This window comes from Pelmatolapia mariae, linkage group LG4, assembly GCF_036321145.2.
Source record: "Pelmatolapia mariae isolate MD_Pm_ZW linkage group LG4, Pm_UMD_F_2, whole genome shotgun sequence".
Taxonomy (NCBI): domain Eukaryota; kingdom Metazoa; phylum Chordata; class Actinopteri; order Cichliformes; family Cichlidae; genus Pelmatolapia; species Pelmatolapia mariae.
This window is the reverse complement of record NC_086230.1, coordinates 33,875,052-33,889,885: the sequence shown is the minus strand read 5'-3', so window position 1 is coordinate 33,889,885 and position 14,834 is coordinate 33,875,052. Positions and strand designations below refer to the sequence as shown.

The following is a 14,834-nucleotide window of genomic DNA, read 5'->3' as shown; positions in this document are numbered from 1 at the left end:
GCCCCACTCCTGCTATACAGGTGAAAATAGTAGTGATGTGTCGGTCGCGAATGAAACGGCTCTTAGAGCCGGATCTTTGACGGGAACGACGCGAGCCGGCTCCTTATTGGGAGCCGTGGTTGTTTTTTTTTTTCTTTCTCTCACCCTCTCTCTCGCACTTTTTTTCCGCTTCACTCCGCACGCGAGCCTTGTGCTTTGCGCTGGGCAGAGGGGGGAGGGGCGGTAGTTACACTCTCAGTAGCACAGGAACAGAGCGGGAGGGAGAGAGAGAGAGAGAGAGCCAGGGACAACAACGTCACATTAGAAAGGTATAGTAATCATCCACAACTATTTTCAGTTGCGGATGATAAAGGATTCAGAAAGTTTATTCATGCAGGCCCATATGACAGAGAATATGCATCTTCTTTTTGTTTTCATATTTTAATTTATATTTAATTGTGTTGTGGTTTGCAGTGTTTTGTGTTGTTTCACTTTAAATTTGCTTAAAAGGAAAAAGTTAAAAGTTGAACTGTGACTAGTTTGTTTTTGTATTATATGATTTATTGATTACATTTTATGTGGAGTGAATAAATAAAAGTATATTTACGGTGGCCCCTAGAGACAAAACATGTACGAACACAACAGAAGTGCTCCAGGATGCTAGGGCGCAGTGTTGAGCTTTTGTTACCTCGTGGCTACACAAGCCAGCAAGTACCAACAACCGGATTTGGTGTGTGGTAGTAACAGGTAAATGAACTTCTTTTTTTTTTTAATTATTTGAATATATATGAGTGCTTGTGTATAAATACACAAACAATACACATATGCTTTCAATTGTGTAATTTAAGTGATCTAGGTAGCTCTGTGTTGGAAGTTCAATTAACGCTAGAAATGTGTTTTGGAGTTTGTACGTGCTTTGGCTCTAGCAGCCACCGGATATATTTATATATAAACATATATAAATAAAACCGCTTTTTTTTAACATTGGTAATTCCTTTTGTGCATAATTTTATATTGTTGTTAATAATAAATTAATTAAAGCAACAAAACAACCTGAAGAGCCGGTTCGGAGCCGAAAGAGCCGGTTCTCTAAAAAGAGCCGGAAATCCCATCACTAGAAAATAGAGCAACAGGACCGCTGAGTCTTTGTTTTTATTTTTTATTTTTGCTGTGTTTTACTTGCCTCTATTTGAAAGAGTGAGTGTAAACACAAAAAAATATTTAATTTTATGTGCTGGAATATACAGAAAATAGGTTTAAATGTTAAACACATTTCTTCCAGTCAGAGAATGTTGCATATAATTTAATTTTTGCTTGATGCGTAAAGTTAAAAGATCAAAACTAATAAAACAAGTTTTAAAAAGAGACTTTTTCATTTGATTACATTTTATATGATGGATTATGCAGAAAGTAGAATTGGGCTGAAAGCTCTATTGCTTTATTACCTATTCAGGTTGTAAATCATGTTTTTAAAAAGTACCTAAGTAACTAATTACTTTTGAAAATAAGTAATCAGTAAAGTAATGGGATTACTTTTTGGGGAAGTAATCCGTAATTAGTTACGGATTACTTTTATCAAGTAACTTGACCAACACTGGTGTTCACTTCCAGGCATTTATTCTGGTGGTGACTAAGTTTTACCTCAAAGGATTTCCCACTTTCACTGGTCACGTGACAGAAAGCTGTATATATTGAACCACCAGACAAATCTAATTAAAAGTTTTAAAAAAAAAGAAAGAAAAAGATGCTTGAACAGTTTTTTGAAGTGCTTTTCTGTTTGTACCACCATCTTTGATGCTGCAGACATTTCCTGAATATTTTAATCTAAGATTCTTTTAGTGTTTTATAAAGTCTGTTTCCCCTCCACATGGATACTTTCTGCCTCCTTTATGGATGCTTTGGAGAAGCTGTTTATTTCCTGTCATCCTCAGACAATATTAATCTGTTCTAACCAGTGACCCACCTCCACTTCCTATATTGCCCCAGCCGGTGACCCAGCTGTTAACGCCGCTGTAGAAGGTGCTGTCTGATGCTGCCAGGCAGACGGGAGAAATGTAGCTGCTGAAAGTCACCGGTGAGGAGAGCTGGAGGAGGCAGATGTCGTTGTCGTTGGTACCAGAGTTGAAGTTTGGATGGTTGATGATCTGTGTTACTGTCAGAGACACTGCACTGGGATTAGATCTCTGTAGACTCTGAAGGCCCAGATTCACAGTCAGACTGGTTGGAGTACTGCTGAGATCATCAGGAGAGACACAAACAGTGCACAGTTATTACAATTGTTATAGACGAGAAAACATATATAAAGTTTGACTTTGCAGTGTCTTTAAATCTTGTTTAGTGTGCAGCTTCAGCCTCATTACTCACGTTTGAAAGCAGTGAGCAGCAGTCAGCACCCACTGACTGTTAATGAGGGATCCTCCACAGAAGTGGAACCCAGATCTTTGCAGACTGACCTGCCAGGGCCAGCTGCCAACAGGGGCCACCTGTCCTCCTACAATCCTGGTGTTCAGAGCCGCCTGACCACAAACTGAAGACAGACATTAAAACACAGAGTGAGCATTACTGTATGAGCTGTAAATTCTCAGCATTACAAACTGCTGAGTGAGGACACAGTGATCCTGGGAGTCTACAGTTCACTCACAAACTAATATTCATATGAAACTCTAAAGATTTATTACACATAACAGTAAATCATTACACAAAGAAACTTTATCTTACCATCCAGCTGTGACTCAGACTCTGAAACACAGAAAACAAACAATTTTAAAACAAAAGATCTCCATTCATCGTTCTGTGATTAGTTCACTGTCGTTAATAATAGTGGGAAAGTTGATTGTCTGTGGTTAGCTATAAGCATCCAGCAGAGGCTCCAGCAGTGAGTCAGTCCCCATGTTGGAGAATTTTAATGATATCATCTGACCAATGACATGGCTGCTGTGAGGTGACTCACAGATGAGCTCCAGTTCTAATGAGGGAAATTCTAGGATTTTGATTGGGTGTTACTGAGCAGGAACGTTTGTGTCAGTGTGATGCTTCTATACAGTCTATGATAACTGTGCTGTGCTTCATAAAATAGCTTTAACCTAAAATCTTGATTATGTGATCAGTTTTGTATATGCTGCCACCTAGTGGACAGATTGTAACTTCCCTTTGGAGGCAGTTGGCCTGGTGTACACTGCACCCTTCCTTATGCTTGTGCCGTGGACACATTTGCCTGACAGTAGTTCATTTGTTATTGCTGGCTGGCTTTGACTGTATTTCCAAGTGTTTGTTACTTTTCTGATGTTTTAATTTGGCTAATTTCAACGTGCTATTCTAAGTAAGATAGCCTATTTTAAGTGTTCTACTTTTTCAGTAAGATGTTCATTACTTGAATGCATTATGGGGAATATTTAACATGTATAGATATTAATATTTATGTATTATGTTTTGGTTTTTTCCAGTTTTACAACAGAGGTTAGTGCAATCTTTGTAGGTAGTTTTGTGTGTGTGTGTGTGTGTGTGTGTGTGTGTGTGTGTGTGTGTGTGTGTGTTGGGCTGGGCTGGGCTGGGCTGCACGCGGTATTTTCACTTTCCACCCTCCATAATTACTCCATCGTTCGATAGAAAATGTATTTCCTCTTATTTCTGGGACAGCGTGCTCTGATTCCCCTTTTGACACAAACGACGCGGCACCATCTCAGAATCTAACGCACTTCCTGTACTGAGCTGTGATGAATGAAACCTGTTATCACATCTTCAACTGGCACAACAAACTGATGCGCATCACACGCCGTCACACTTTTCATTTAAAAAACTTCTCCAAAGCTCAGAGATCAAACTTCTTTTAGAAACATCTCAGCCAGTTAAGCTGCAGCTAATAATCCCATGAATGACTGAATTAAAGAAATAAGCCAGCCAGCTTTCCCCTTGAATATATATCCAATTAAATATCAAGTGACACACATTTTTTAAACTTTAATTAAAGTGATACAACATTCCAGTCCATTGTGCAGACCTTACAGATCATGAAAGCAGATGTGCTCCTCTGAGTCGTACCTGATGCAGGTGTGTGCAGAGAGCTCTTACCTTGGGTCAGGAGCATCAGCCCAGCAGCCAAACACATCACTTTGTAGAAAGCCATCGCTGTAAAATACCTCCAGACCTGCTGAGGTATAAATAACCTTCCTCTCTCCTCCTCCTCCTCTCTGTCTGCATTAAACCTCTCTCTGACACACCCAACACTTCACTGCAGCTCACCTGATCCCCCTCACATCAGACACTCCAGATTAAACAGGAATTTCAGCTTTCAGACAGCAATGTTGAACTTTTTCACCGATGAGTAACTTTTTTATAATGCATTATTAATTTTACATCAGGAAACCAAAATCCATGCATGCTCCTTCACTATATCCATGAATTTTCTCTGAGGTCTTCCTCTTCTCCTCCTGCCTTGCTCCTCCATCTTCATCTTCCTTTGTCCAGTATATCCGCCTTACCTCCTCTGCATATGTGCAAACCATCTCAGCCTCTCTGAGTCTCTGCTGTCTCTATGATGGACTCATTTCTGATCCTGTTCCTGCTGGTCACTCCCAGTGAACATCTTCATCCTCCTCCTGTCTTTTTCTCAGGGCCACTGTCTCCAAACCATCCATCACAGCAGGTCTCACTACCATACTGTAAACCTTCACTCTTGCTGCTCTCCTTCTGTCAAAGATCACCTCTGACACTCTTCTCCACCCTGCCTGCCCTCTCTTCTAGACCTCTCCATACTCCCATGTGTATGTCATCTGCACCAACTTCCTTCCCATTCCTCCTTCACTCTCTCCTTAGTTATTATCTGCACTTCCTCTTTCCCTCTTTACTTTATTTTTTTTTAACTCAGACTCAATGTTCTCCTTTCATCCTCTCAACAGAAGAAACCACCAAAACTGAACTGTGCAGGTCTGCACAGCAGGTTGAACACAGGGAATCTGGTGGAGAACCTGCAGTGGTGTGGGTGGGAAATTAAAGGGAGTCTCATCTTGGAAAAACTGGTCTAGGCAAACCATTTGAAGGAATGCAGCATCTAATATCGATGAATTCGGTGAAGGAGCGCTGGCAGCTGGAACTGCACCAGAATGATGGCTAACCTGTGGGGGCTGAGAGGGCGATTGACAGGTTGCTGGAACTGCTCATGTTGCTGATGCATTAAAGGAATGGAGGATTTGATTTCATCAGATGAGACAGTGCGAATTGAAGATCTGAGAATGAGGAGGAGATAATTGAATCATGAATTGGCTGATCTCCCTCATCGTCATCAGGAGTTAACCTCATCTTGATTGGTAGCTAAAGGAGCAGGACATGTCTCTGGTCGGCTTTCTGCCTCTCCGTCAGGATCCTGCAGCCCATGTGTGTCTGTCTCAATATGCTGGCATTCTGTTTGACTCCAGTACTGAACCTCATACTGTTGTAGGAAGGCAGGGAGTTGACTGTCACGACCAGAACATTTCAAACCTTCTGTTAATGGCTGCTGTGAATCCATGACAGTAACATAACTCCAGCTCGAAGGCCCATGTTTTAAGATAAGATAAGATAAGATAAGATAACCTTTATTAGTCCCACACGTGGGAAATTTATTTTGGCAGCAAAAATTAGAATAAAATAAAATAAGAATAAATACAGTACACAACTGTACAGAATAGAATAAAACAGAATACTATATACAGTAGAATAAAATAGAATAAAATATACAATAAGATAAAAATAGAATACAAATGCTATATACAACTGAGTAAAAATACAACAATGCCAGAAAAGATTATTGCACATTAGTGTTATTGCACATTTGTGGATGTGTGTGTTTGATCAGTTAAAGTCTTTGTTGTGCAGTCTGACAGCAGTGGGAAGGAAAGACCTGCGAAATCTCTCCCTCCCACACCGTGGGTGCCGCAGTCTCCCACTGAAGGAGCTGCTCAGTGCTGTCAGAGTCTCCTGCATGGGGTGGGAGATGTTGTCCAACAGGGATGACAGCTTAGCCACCATTCTCCTGTCACTCACCACCTCCACTGGGTCCAGAGGGCATCCTAGAACAGAGCTGGCCCTTCGGATCAGCCTGTTCAGTCTCTTCCTGTCCCCAGAAGAGATGCTGCCGCCCCAGCAGACCACACCATAAAAGATGGCTGAGGCCACCACAGAGTCATAGAAGGTCTCCAGGAGTGGGCCCTCCACTCCAAACGACCTGAGTCTCCGCAGCAGGTACAGCCTGCTCTGCCCTTTCCTGTAGAGGGCGTCTGAGTTATGAGTCCAGTCCAGTTTGCTGTTCAGTTGAACACCAAGGTACCTGTAGCTGTCCACAGCCTCAATGTCCATACCTTGGATGTTCAGTAGTTGCAGTGGAGGATGCTTGTGCCTGCGGAAGTCTACCACCAGCTCCTTTGTTTTACTGGCATTGATCTAAATAAACCTTTACTCAAAAAGCATCTCTAGACCCAGCTGTCTTAGCTAATTATAGGCCAATCTCCAACCTTCCTTTCATATCAAAAATCCTTGAAAGAGTAGTTGTCAAACAGCTAACAGATCATCTGCAGAGGAATGGCTTATTTGAAGAGTTTCAGTCAGGTTTCAGAGCTCATCACAGCACAGAAACAGCTTTAGTGAAGGTTACAAATGATCTTCTTATGGCCTCTGACAGTGGACTCATCTCTGTGCTTGTCCTGCTAGACCTCAGTGCTGCGTTTGATACTGTCGACCATAATATCCTATTAGAGCGATTAGAACATGCTGTAGGTATTACAGGTACTGCGCTGCAGTGGTTTGTATCATATCTATCTAATAGACTCCAATTTGTTCAAGTAAATGAAGAGTCCTCTTCACACACGAAGGTCTATTATGGTGTTCCACAGGGTTCAGTGCTAGGACCAATTCTATTTACATTATACATGCTTCCCCTAGGCAGCATCATTAGAAGACATAGCATAAATTTTCACTGCTATGCAGATGACACGCAGCTCTATCTATCCATGAAGCCAGGTAACACACACCAATTAGTTAAACTGCAGGAATGTCTTAAAGACATAAAGACCTGGATGGCCGCTAACTTTCTGCTTCTTAATTCAGATAAAACTGAGGTTATTGTACTCGCCCCTGAAAATCTTAAAATTATGGTATCTAACCAGATTCTTACTCTGGATGGCATTACCTTGGCCTCCAGTAATGCTGTGAGGAACCTTGGAGTCATTTTTGACCAGGACATGTCCTTCAACGCACATATTAAACAAATATGTAAGACTGCTTTCTTCCATTTGCGCAACATCTCTAAAGTTAGAAATATCCTGCCTCAGAGTGATGCTGAAAAACTAGTTCATGCATTTATTACTTCCAGGCTGGACTACTGTAATTCATTACTATCAGGAAGTCCTAAAAACTCCCTGAAAAGCCTTCAGCTGATCCAAAATGCTGCAGCAAGAGTCCTGACAGGGACTAGAAAGAGAGAGCAGATTTCTCCTGTTTTGGCTTCCCTTCATTGGCTTCCAGTTAAATACAGAATTGAATTCAAAATCCTGCTCCTCACATACAAGGTCTTAAATAATCAGGCCCCATCTTATCTTAATGACCTTGTAGTACCATATCACCCTATTAGAGCACTTCGCTCTCACACTGCAGGCTTACTTGTTGTTCCTAGAGTATTTAAAAGTAGAATGGGAGGCTGTCACGGTGGTTAAAGAGTGGACTCAGGCGCGGAGCTCAGAAATAAGGACAGTGCATTTATTTACAGTGCAGCAAGGTGACAACAGTTCAAATGTGCAACAATGGTGATAGTGCGTCCTTCCTCCCGTGTAAGCCCGTGCGTGGTAGTGAGTGCCCGTCTCTCCTCCAAGTGCTTCCTTTGTGTCCGTAATCCTCTGTCAATCCCTGGGTGAACACACACACACGACAGCAAAATGAGTACGTGGGCAAAACAGTACTTCAATAACGTGGCGGCTCAAAAACACTACCAGGCTTAGTGCAATACTCCAGCGCTGTCTGTCGCTCAGCCGCACCATTAAGTAGCCCTGCTGAAGATGGTAATTGATTGGCAGCAGCTGGTGGATTGATTGCAGGTGCGGCAGCTTCGGGCGACAGCACTTCCGGGTCGGAGGTAGCCTGTTGCTAGGTTACCTCCTAACACATCACAGCGGAGCCGGAGGGGGAGACAGGGTGATAGGAGAGACACACATACACGCACACAAATATACACACTGGCAGGTCGACCGGTCAGGGTGCCGTCAGACCCTGACAGTACCCCCCCTCTAATGGGAGCCTCCCGGCGACCTACCAAACTTGTCAGGGTGCCGGCGGCGGAATTCTCTCACCATGGCATCATCAAGAATCGCGGACCGCGGCACCCAGGAACGCTCTTCCGGACCATACCCGTCCCAATCCACCAAAAACTGAAAGCCCCTACCGCGGCGCCGGGCATCCATAATGCGGGTGATGGAGTACGCCGGGGCGCCGTCGATAATCCGGGCGGGTGGCGGGGGCCCGGGAGGCGGGCACAGCGGGCTGGTCCGAACAGGCCTCACCTGTGAGACATGAAAAACATTGTGAGTTCGCATGTTACGAGGCAGGCTCAACCGAACCGTCACTGGGTTCAACACAGCTTGGACAGGAAACGGGCCAATGAACCGAGGAGCAAGCTTCTTAGATTCAGTTCTGAGAGAAACATGCTTGGTCGAGAGCCATACCCGCTGGCCCACCTGGTAGTCCGGTGCCGGGACGCGGCGGCGATCGGCCAGTCTCTTGTTCTGGGCCGCCGTTCTCAAGAGGGCCGCTCTGGCAGCACGCCACGCTCTCCGACAGCGCCGCATGTGGAGCTGAACAGACGGAACAGCCAACTCTCCCTCAGAGATGGAAAGAAGCGGGGGTTGATAGCCCAAGGACGCCTCGAACGGGGACACCCCGGTGGCCGCCGACGTACTGGAGTTGTACGCATATTCCACCCATGCGAGCTGCGCGCTCCACGTCGATTGGTTGGAGGAGACGACACAGCGCAGCATAGCCTCCAGCGCCTGATTAGCCCGCTCCGTCTGGCCGTTGGTCTGGGGATGGAAACCCGAGGACAGGCTGACCCGAGCCCCTAGTTCTGTACAGAACTCCCTCCACACCCGGGACGTGAACTGGGAACCACGATCAGACACGATGTCCCGAGGAATGCCATGGAGCCGAAAAACATGCTGGGTGAGAAGGCGAGCCGTCTCCAGAGCAGAAGGAAGCTGCGGCAGGGCTATAAAGTGGGCAGCCTTGGAAAACCGGTCAACGACAGTGAGTACAGCAGTGTTACCTGAGGACGGAGGCAGTCCCGTAACAAAGTCCAGAGCAATATGCGACCAGGGGCGCATGGGGACAGGCAAAGGGCGCAGGAGGCCAGAAGGCGGCGAGGTCGGCATCTTGTTCTCAGCACACACAGGACAAGCCGCCACGTACTCCCCAGCATCCTGCAACAGAGAGGGCCACCAAAACAACCGGCGCAGGAAAGAGACGGTGCGATTCTTACCCGGATGGCAGGCAAAACGGGCGGTGTGGGCCCACTGAAGCACCTTACTGCGGGCCGACGCAGGAACAAACAGCTTGCCCTCCGGGCCCGTGCCAGGATCCGGCTCCTGTCGCTGGGCGTCCCGCACCACCTGCTCAATCTCCCAGGTCAAAGCGCCGATGAAACAAGATGGAGGCAAGATGGGCAAGTCCCTCTCAATGCCCTCGGCCGCAGGTGTAAACTGTCGAGACAGCGCATCAGCCTTGGCGTTGCGAGATCCGGGTCTGTAAGTAATGGTAAGGTTAAAGCGAGTGAAGAACAGGGCCCACCTGGCCTGTCGGGCGTTAAGGCGCTTCGCAGCCTGGAGGTACGCCAAATTCCTGTGGTCCGTCCACACCACCACTGGAAACCTGCTCCCCTCCAGCCAGTGTCGCCATTCATCCAGGGCCATTTTAACAGCGAGAAGCTCCCGGTCACCAACATCGTAATTCCGCTCCGCGGGCGACAACCGGCGAGAAAAAAAAGCACAGGGATGCATCTTACCGGCCACCCGTTGCGAGAGGACAGCCCCCACCCCGGAGTCGGAAGCATCCACCTCCACGAAGAACGGGAGCTCCAGGTCAGCTTGTACCAGCACAGGCGCGGATGAAAACAGAGCCTTCAATTGAGCGAAAGCCCGCTGAGCGTCCAGAGACCACTGAAATAACAACTTGGGAGAGGTAAGGTTAGTCAAAGGCAAGGCAATCTTGCTAAAGTTGCGAATGAAGCGCCTGTAGAAGTCGGCAAATCCCAGAAACTTTTGCAACTCCCTGCGATTCTTGGGCTCTGGCCACTCAACCACCGCCTTGACCTTAGCTGGGTCCGCACGCAGCCGCCCCTGTTCCACCATAAAGCCCAGAAAAGACACAGTCGGAACATGGAACTCACATTTCTCAGCCTTCACAAACAGGCGATTCTCCAATAGGCGTTGCAGTACGAGCCTCACATGCTCCACATGTTCCACCGGGTTCCGGGAAAACACAAGGATGTCATCTAGGTAGACAAAGACACAGTGGTTAATGAGATCACGCAGCACATCATTAATCATAGCCTGGAAAACAGCAGGGGCATTGGTGAGCCCAAAAGGCATCACCAGGTATTCGAAGTGCCCAAGGTGAGTGTTAAATGCCGTCTTCCATTCATCCCCCTCACGAATCCGCACCAGGTGGTAAGCATTGCGGAGGTCCAATTTGGAAAAAACCGTGGCGCCCTGGAGGAGCTCAAAGGCGGATGCCAGCAAGGGCAAGGGGTACTTGTTCTTGATCGTGATCTTATTCAAACCCCGGAAATCAATACACGGTCGGAGCGTCTTGTCTCTCTTAGCCACAAAGAAAAATCCCGCGCCCAAAGGTGAAGTGGAGGGTCGAATGAGGCCGGCCGCCAAAGAGTCATTAATGTACCGTTCCATCGACTCCCGCTCGGGCTTGGAGATGTTATAAAGCCGACTGGTGGGCAAGGGAGCGCCGGGAATCAAGTCAATGCCACAGTCGTACGGGCGATGGGGCGGAAGCGAGGAGGCTTTGTCTTTGCAAAAAACCTGGGCCAGGTCACGATACTCAGGCGGAACACCAGACAAATCAGGAGGTGCAACAGGCTCCGAGGAGCCAGCGACTGTCGCACCAAAAGTCGCGGAGCGTAAGCACGAAGCATGACACTGACTGCCCCACCCCGAAATACGGCCCGTGGTCCAGTCGATCTGCGGATTATGTTGTTGCAGCCACGGATAGCCCAACACAAGGGGAGCATCAGGAGATTTAAAAAGAAACAAACAGAGCTGCTCCGAGTGATTGCCAGAGAGGGTGAGTGTGATGGTTCGAGTGCGGTGAGTGACTGTAGTCAGTGGGCTGCCGTCAAGAGCCGAAACCTGGAGCGGTTCAGGGAAAGGAACAATGGGTACGGCTAATTTATGAGCTAGTGATTCATCCAAAAAACTCTGCTCAGCTCCAGAGTCAATTAGCGCGCTACACGGGTGAGCGGAGGAATGAAAAATCAGCTTGGCCGGACAACTGAGATGGGGAACAGAGTTAGCCGTCGCACCCGCCAGTATTCCCACAGCTACTGGCGGGCGGAGTCTTTTACCCGCTTCGGACAGGTATCAGCCCAGTGTCCCCTTTTCCCACACACGAAGCACTCACCCGTGCGCTGTCTTCTCCTCCGATGGGAAGCACCGAACCGAGCCCGGCCCAGCTGCATCGGCTGTTCCTCATCCTCCGCTGGGTCTTCTTCTTCCTCTCGCCATTGAGAAGGAAGCAACCCGGTAGGCGCATTGGCGCCCCCTGCCAGCCGTCGTCCCTCTCCTGCCTGTCTCCCAAACTCCCTCATATGATTATCCAGTTGAATGCACATATTAATCAAAGCGCTAAGAGACTTAGGTAGCTCCTTTGTAGCTAACTCACGTTTGATTTCCTCATTTAGGCAGTTCAGGAAGGCTCCCCGGAGTGCGTTCTCTGCCCAGCCCGTCTCCTCGGCCAGGATCCAAAAGTCAATGGAGAAATCCGCGACACTCTTACGTCCCTGTTTCAGGTTAAACAAACGATTAGCAGCGCCATCTGCATCTGTTCCTTTATCAAACACACAGCGGAACTTGGTCAGAAAATCTTGGTAGGAGATATTCGGTTGAACATTTAAAACGGCTTGTGCCCATTGCAGCGCCCGGCCAGTCATTAATTCCACCATAAGCGTTATCTTCGCACAATCTGAGCCGTAAGCCTGTGTCTGTTGTCTGAAAATTAATGAACACTGCATCAGAAAGCCTCGACTCTTTGTTATATCTCCATCAAACTTCTCCGGAACCGGTAATGTATGTTCTCGCCTAGGTGGAGGTGGTGGAGATGGAGGTAGTGGACAAGCTGCAGCCACACTTACTGATGGAGTGGGTTGTGGATTCTCAGCTGAGGTGCCGGGCGCGGTGAGTAACATACCTTGAATGTTTGCAAGCACCTGTCGCATCGCCGTTTGTTCCGTCATGATGTGTTTCATCATGCTCTCATGGCGGTCCAAAGCTTCGCCCTGAACAGAGAGCTCTCGCTGCACTGGGTTTGAGTCCGCTGAGTCCATGGCTGGCTGGAGTATTCTGTCACGGTGGTTAAAGAGTGGACTCAGGCGCGGAGCTCAGAAATAAGGACAGTGCATTTATTTACAGTGCAGCAAGGTGACAACAGTTCAAATGTGCAACAATGGTGATAGTGCGTCCTTCCTCCCGTGTAAGCCCGTGCGTGGTAGTGAGTGCCCGTCTCTCCTCCAAGTGCTTCCTTTGTGTCCGTAATCCTCTGTCAATCCCTGGGTGAACACACACACACGACAGCAAAATGAGTACGTGGGCAAAACAGTACTTCAATAACGTGGCGGCTCAAAAACACTACCAGGCTTAGTGCAATACTCCAGCGCTGTCTGTCGCTCAGCCGCACCATTAAGTAGCCCTGCTGAAGATGGTAATTGATTGGCAGCAGCTGGTGGATTGATTGCAGGTGCGGCAGCTTCGGGCGACAGCACTTCCGGGTCGGAGGTAGCCTGTTGCTAGGTTACCTCCTAACACATCACAGCGGAGCCGGAGGGGGAGACAGGATGATAGGAGAGACACACATACACGCACACAAATATACACACTGGCAGGTCGACCGGTCAGGGTGCCGTCAGACCCTGACAGAGGCAGAGACTTCAGTTTTCAGGTCCCTCTTCTGTGGAACCAGCTTCCAGTTTGGATTCGGGAGACAGACACTATCTCTACTTTCAAGATTAGGCTTCAAACTTTCCTTTTTGCTAAAGCATATAGTTAGGGCTGGACCAGGTGACCCTGAATCCTCCCTTAGTTATGCTGCAATAGACGTAGGCTGCCGGGGATTCCCATGATGCATTGAGTTTTTCCTTTCCAGTCACCTTTCTCACTCACTATGTGTTAATAGACCTCTCTGCATCGAATCATATCTGTTATTAATCTCTGTCTCTCTTCCACAGCATGTCTTTATCCTGTTTTCCTTCTCTCACCCCAACCAATCACAGCAGATGGCCCCGCCCCTCCCTGAGCCTGGTTCTGCCGGAGGTTTCTTCCTGTTAAAAGGGAGTTTTTCCTTCCCACTGTCGCCAAAGCGCTTGCTCATAGGGGGTCATATGATTGTTGGGTTTTTCTCTGTATTTATTATTGTGCTATCTACTGTACAATATAAAGCACCTTGAGGCGACTTTTGTTGTGATTTGGCGCTATATAAATAAAATTGAATTGAATTGAATTGAATTGAATTGAATTGAATTGAATCTGGAGGTAGTTCAGCTGGCACCAGTCCACAAAGTCCTGAGTCAGTCCTCTGTACTCCTTGTCGTCCCCATCAGTGATGAGGCCGACTATAGCAGAGTCATCAGAGAACTTCTGCAGGAAGCACTGGGTGGAGTTGTGGGAGAAGTCTGCAGTGTAGATGGTGAAGAGGAACGGAGCCAGAACCGTTCCCTGTGGGGCCCCCGTACTGCAGACGACCCTGTCCGACACACAGCCCTGAGTCCTCACATACTGTGGTCGGTCGGTGAGGTAGTCCAAAATCCAGGTAGTGAGGTGATGGTCCACTCCTGAGTTCTCCAGTTTGTCCTTCAGAACCTTTGAAGGAAGGTTCAGAGGAGGTTGGAGCTTGTTACCATCATGGGCTCATCCGGTCAATAAATATTATGCAAATATTTTGCAAATATTTATTTTAGATGTCAAAAAAGTATTTGCGGCTCCCAGCGTTTTCTTTACCGTGGAAACTGGGTCCAAATGGCTCTTTGGGTGTTCAAGGTTGCTGACCCCTGTACTAGACACTTTATTCCTCTACTTCCCACTCTGCTGTACATGGAGGAAAGACTGCAGCCTACTGGTGTACTCCAGGGGACAAGTCCAGTAAACACAGCTGACAGATCGATGTTGAAGTGCATTTTTCTGATGTCACTTAATGTAGTTCAGTTTCATTGTTGTTATTATATTATTTGCTTATTCAGTCAGATGTCAGATCAGCACTAATATTGTACATTTTTACAGTTAGTCCAAATAAACAATAGAGGTGGACAGAACACTTAATTTTGTGTCATTTACAGTCCCAGATCACTGAGACCTTCAGCTGACCTGTACAGGAAGAACAATGTCAACATTCCTACGTAATGACATTAGTCTGATACTAATCTGTCACTCGGTGAACACCAACCTCACAGACATCTTTCACACTCTGTGGAGCGTACAGGGTTTTTTTCTGATGCTTCAGATAATAAAGGTTCAGATTTCATTCCAAATTTTCACAGCGGAGGATTTTTAATGACACTCTATTTTAACTAAAGTCAGGTTGGGTTATGTCCGAAAATCCGAGCACATCCACCTCTACAGTGA

At 47.0% G+C, this 14,834-nt stretch overlaps 1 protein-coding gene across 1 annotated transcript in view; it reads right to left on the bottom strand.

Moving 5' to 3' along the window:
- LOC134626805 (transmembrane protease serine 9-like) overlaps positions 1-14,834 on the bottom strand; it is an 88,166-nt gene that overhangs the window by 47,550 nt on the left and 25,782 nt on the right. Inside the window, 4 exon segments of the mRNA XM_063472727.1 lie at positions 1,943-2,211; positions 2,344-2,506; positions 4,143-4,150; positions 11,835-11,866. Of these exon segments, the coding sequence (XP_063328797.1) occupies positions 1,943-2,211; positions 2,344-2,506; positions 4,143-4,150; positions 11,835-11,866 (472 nt within the window).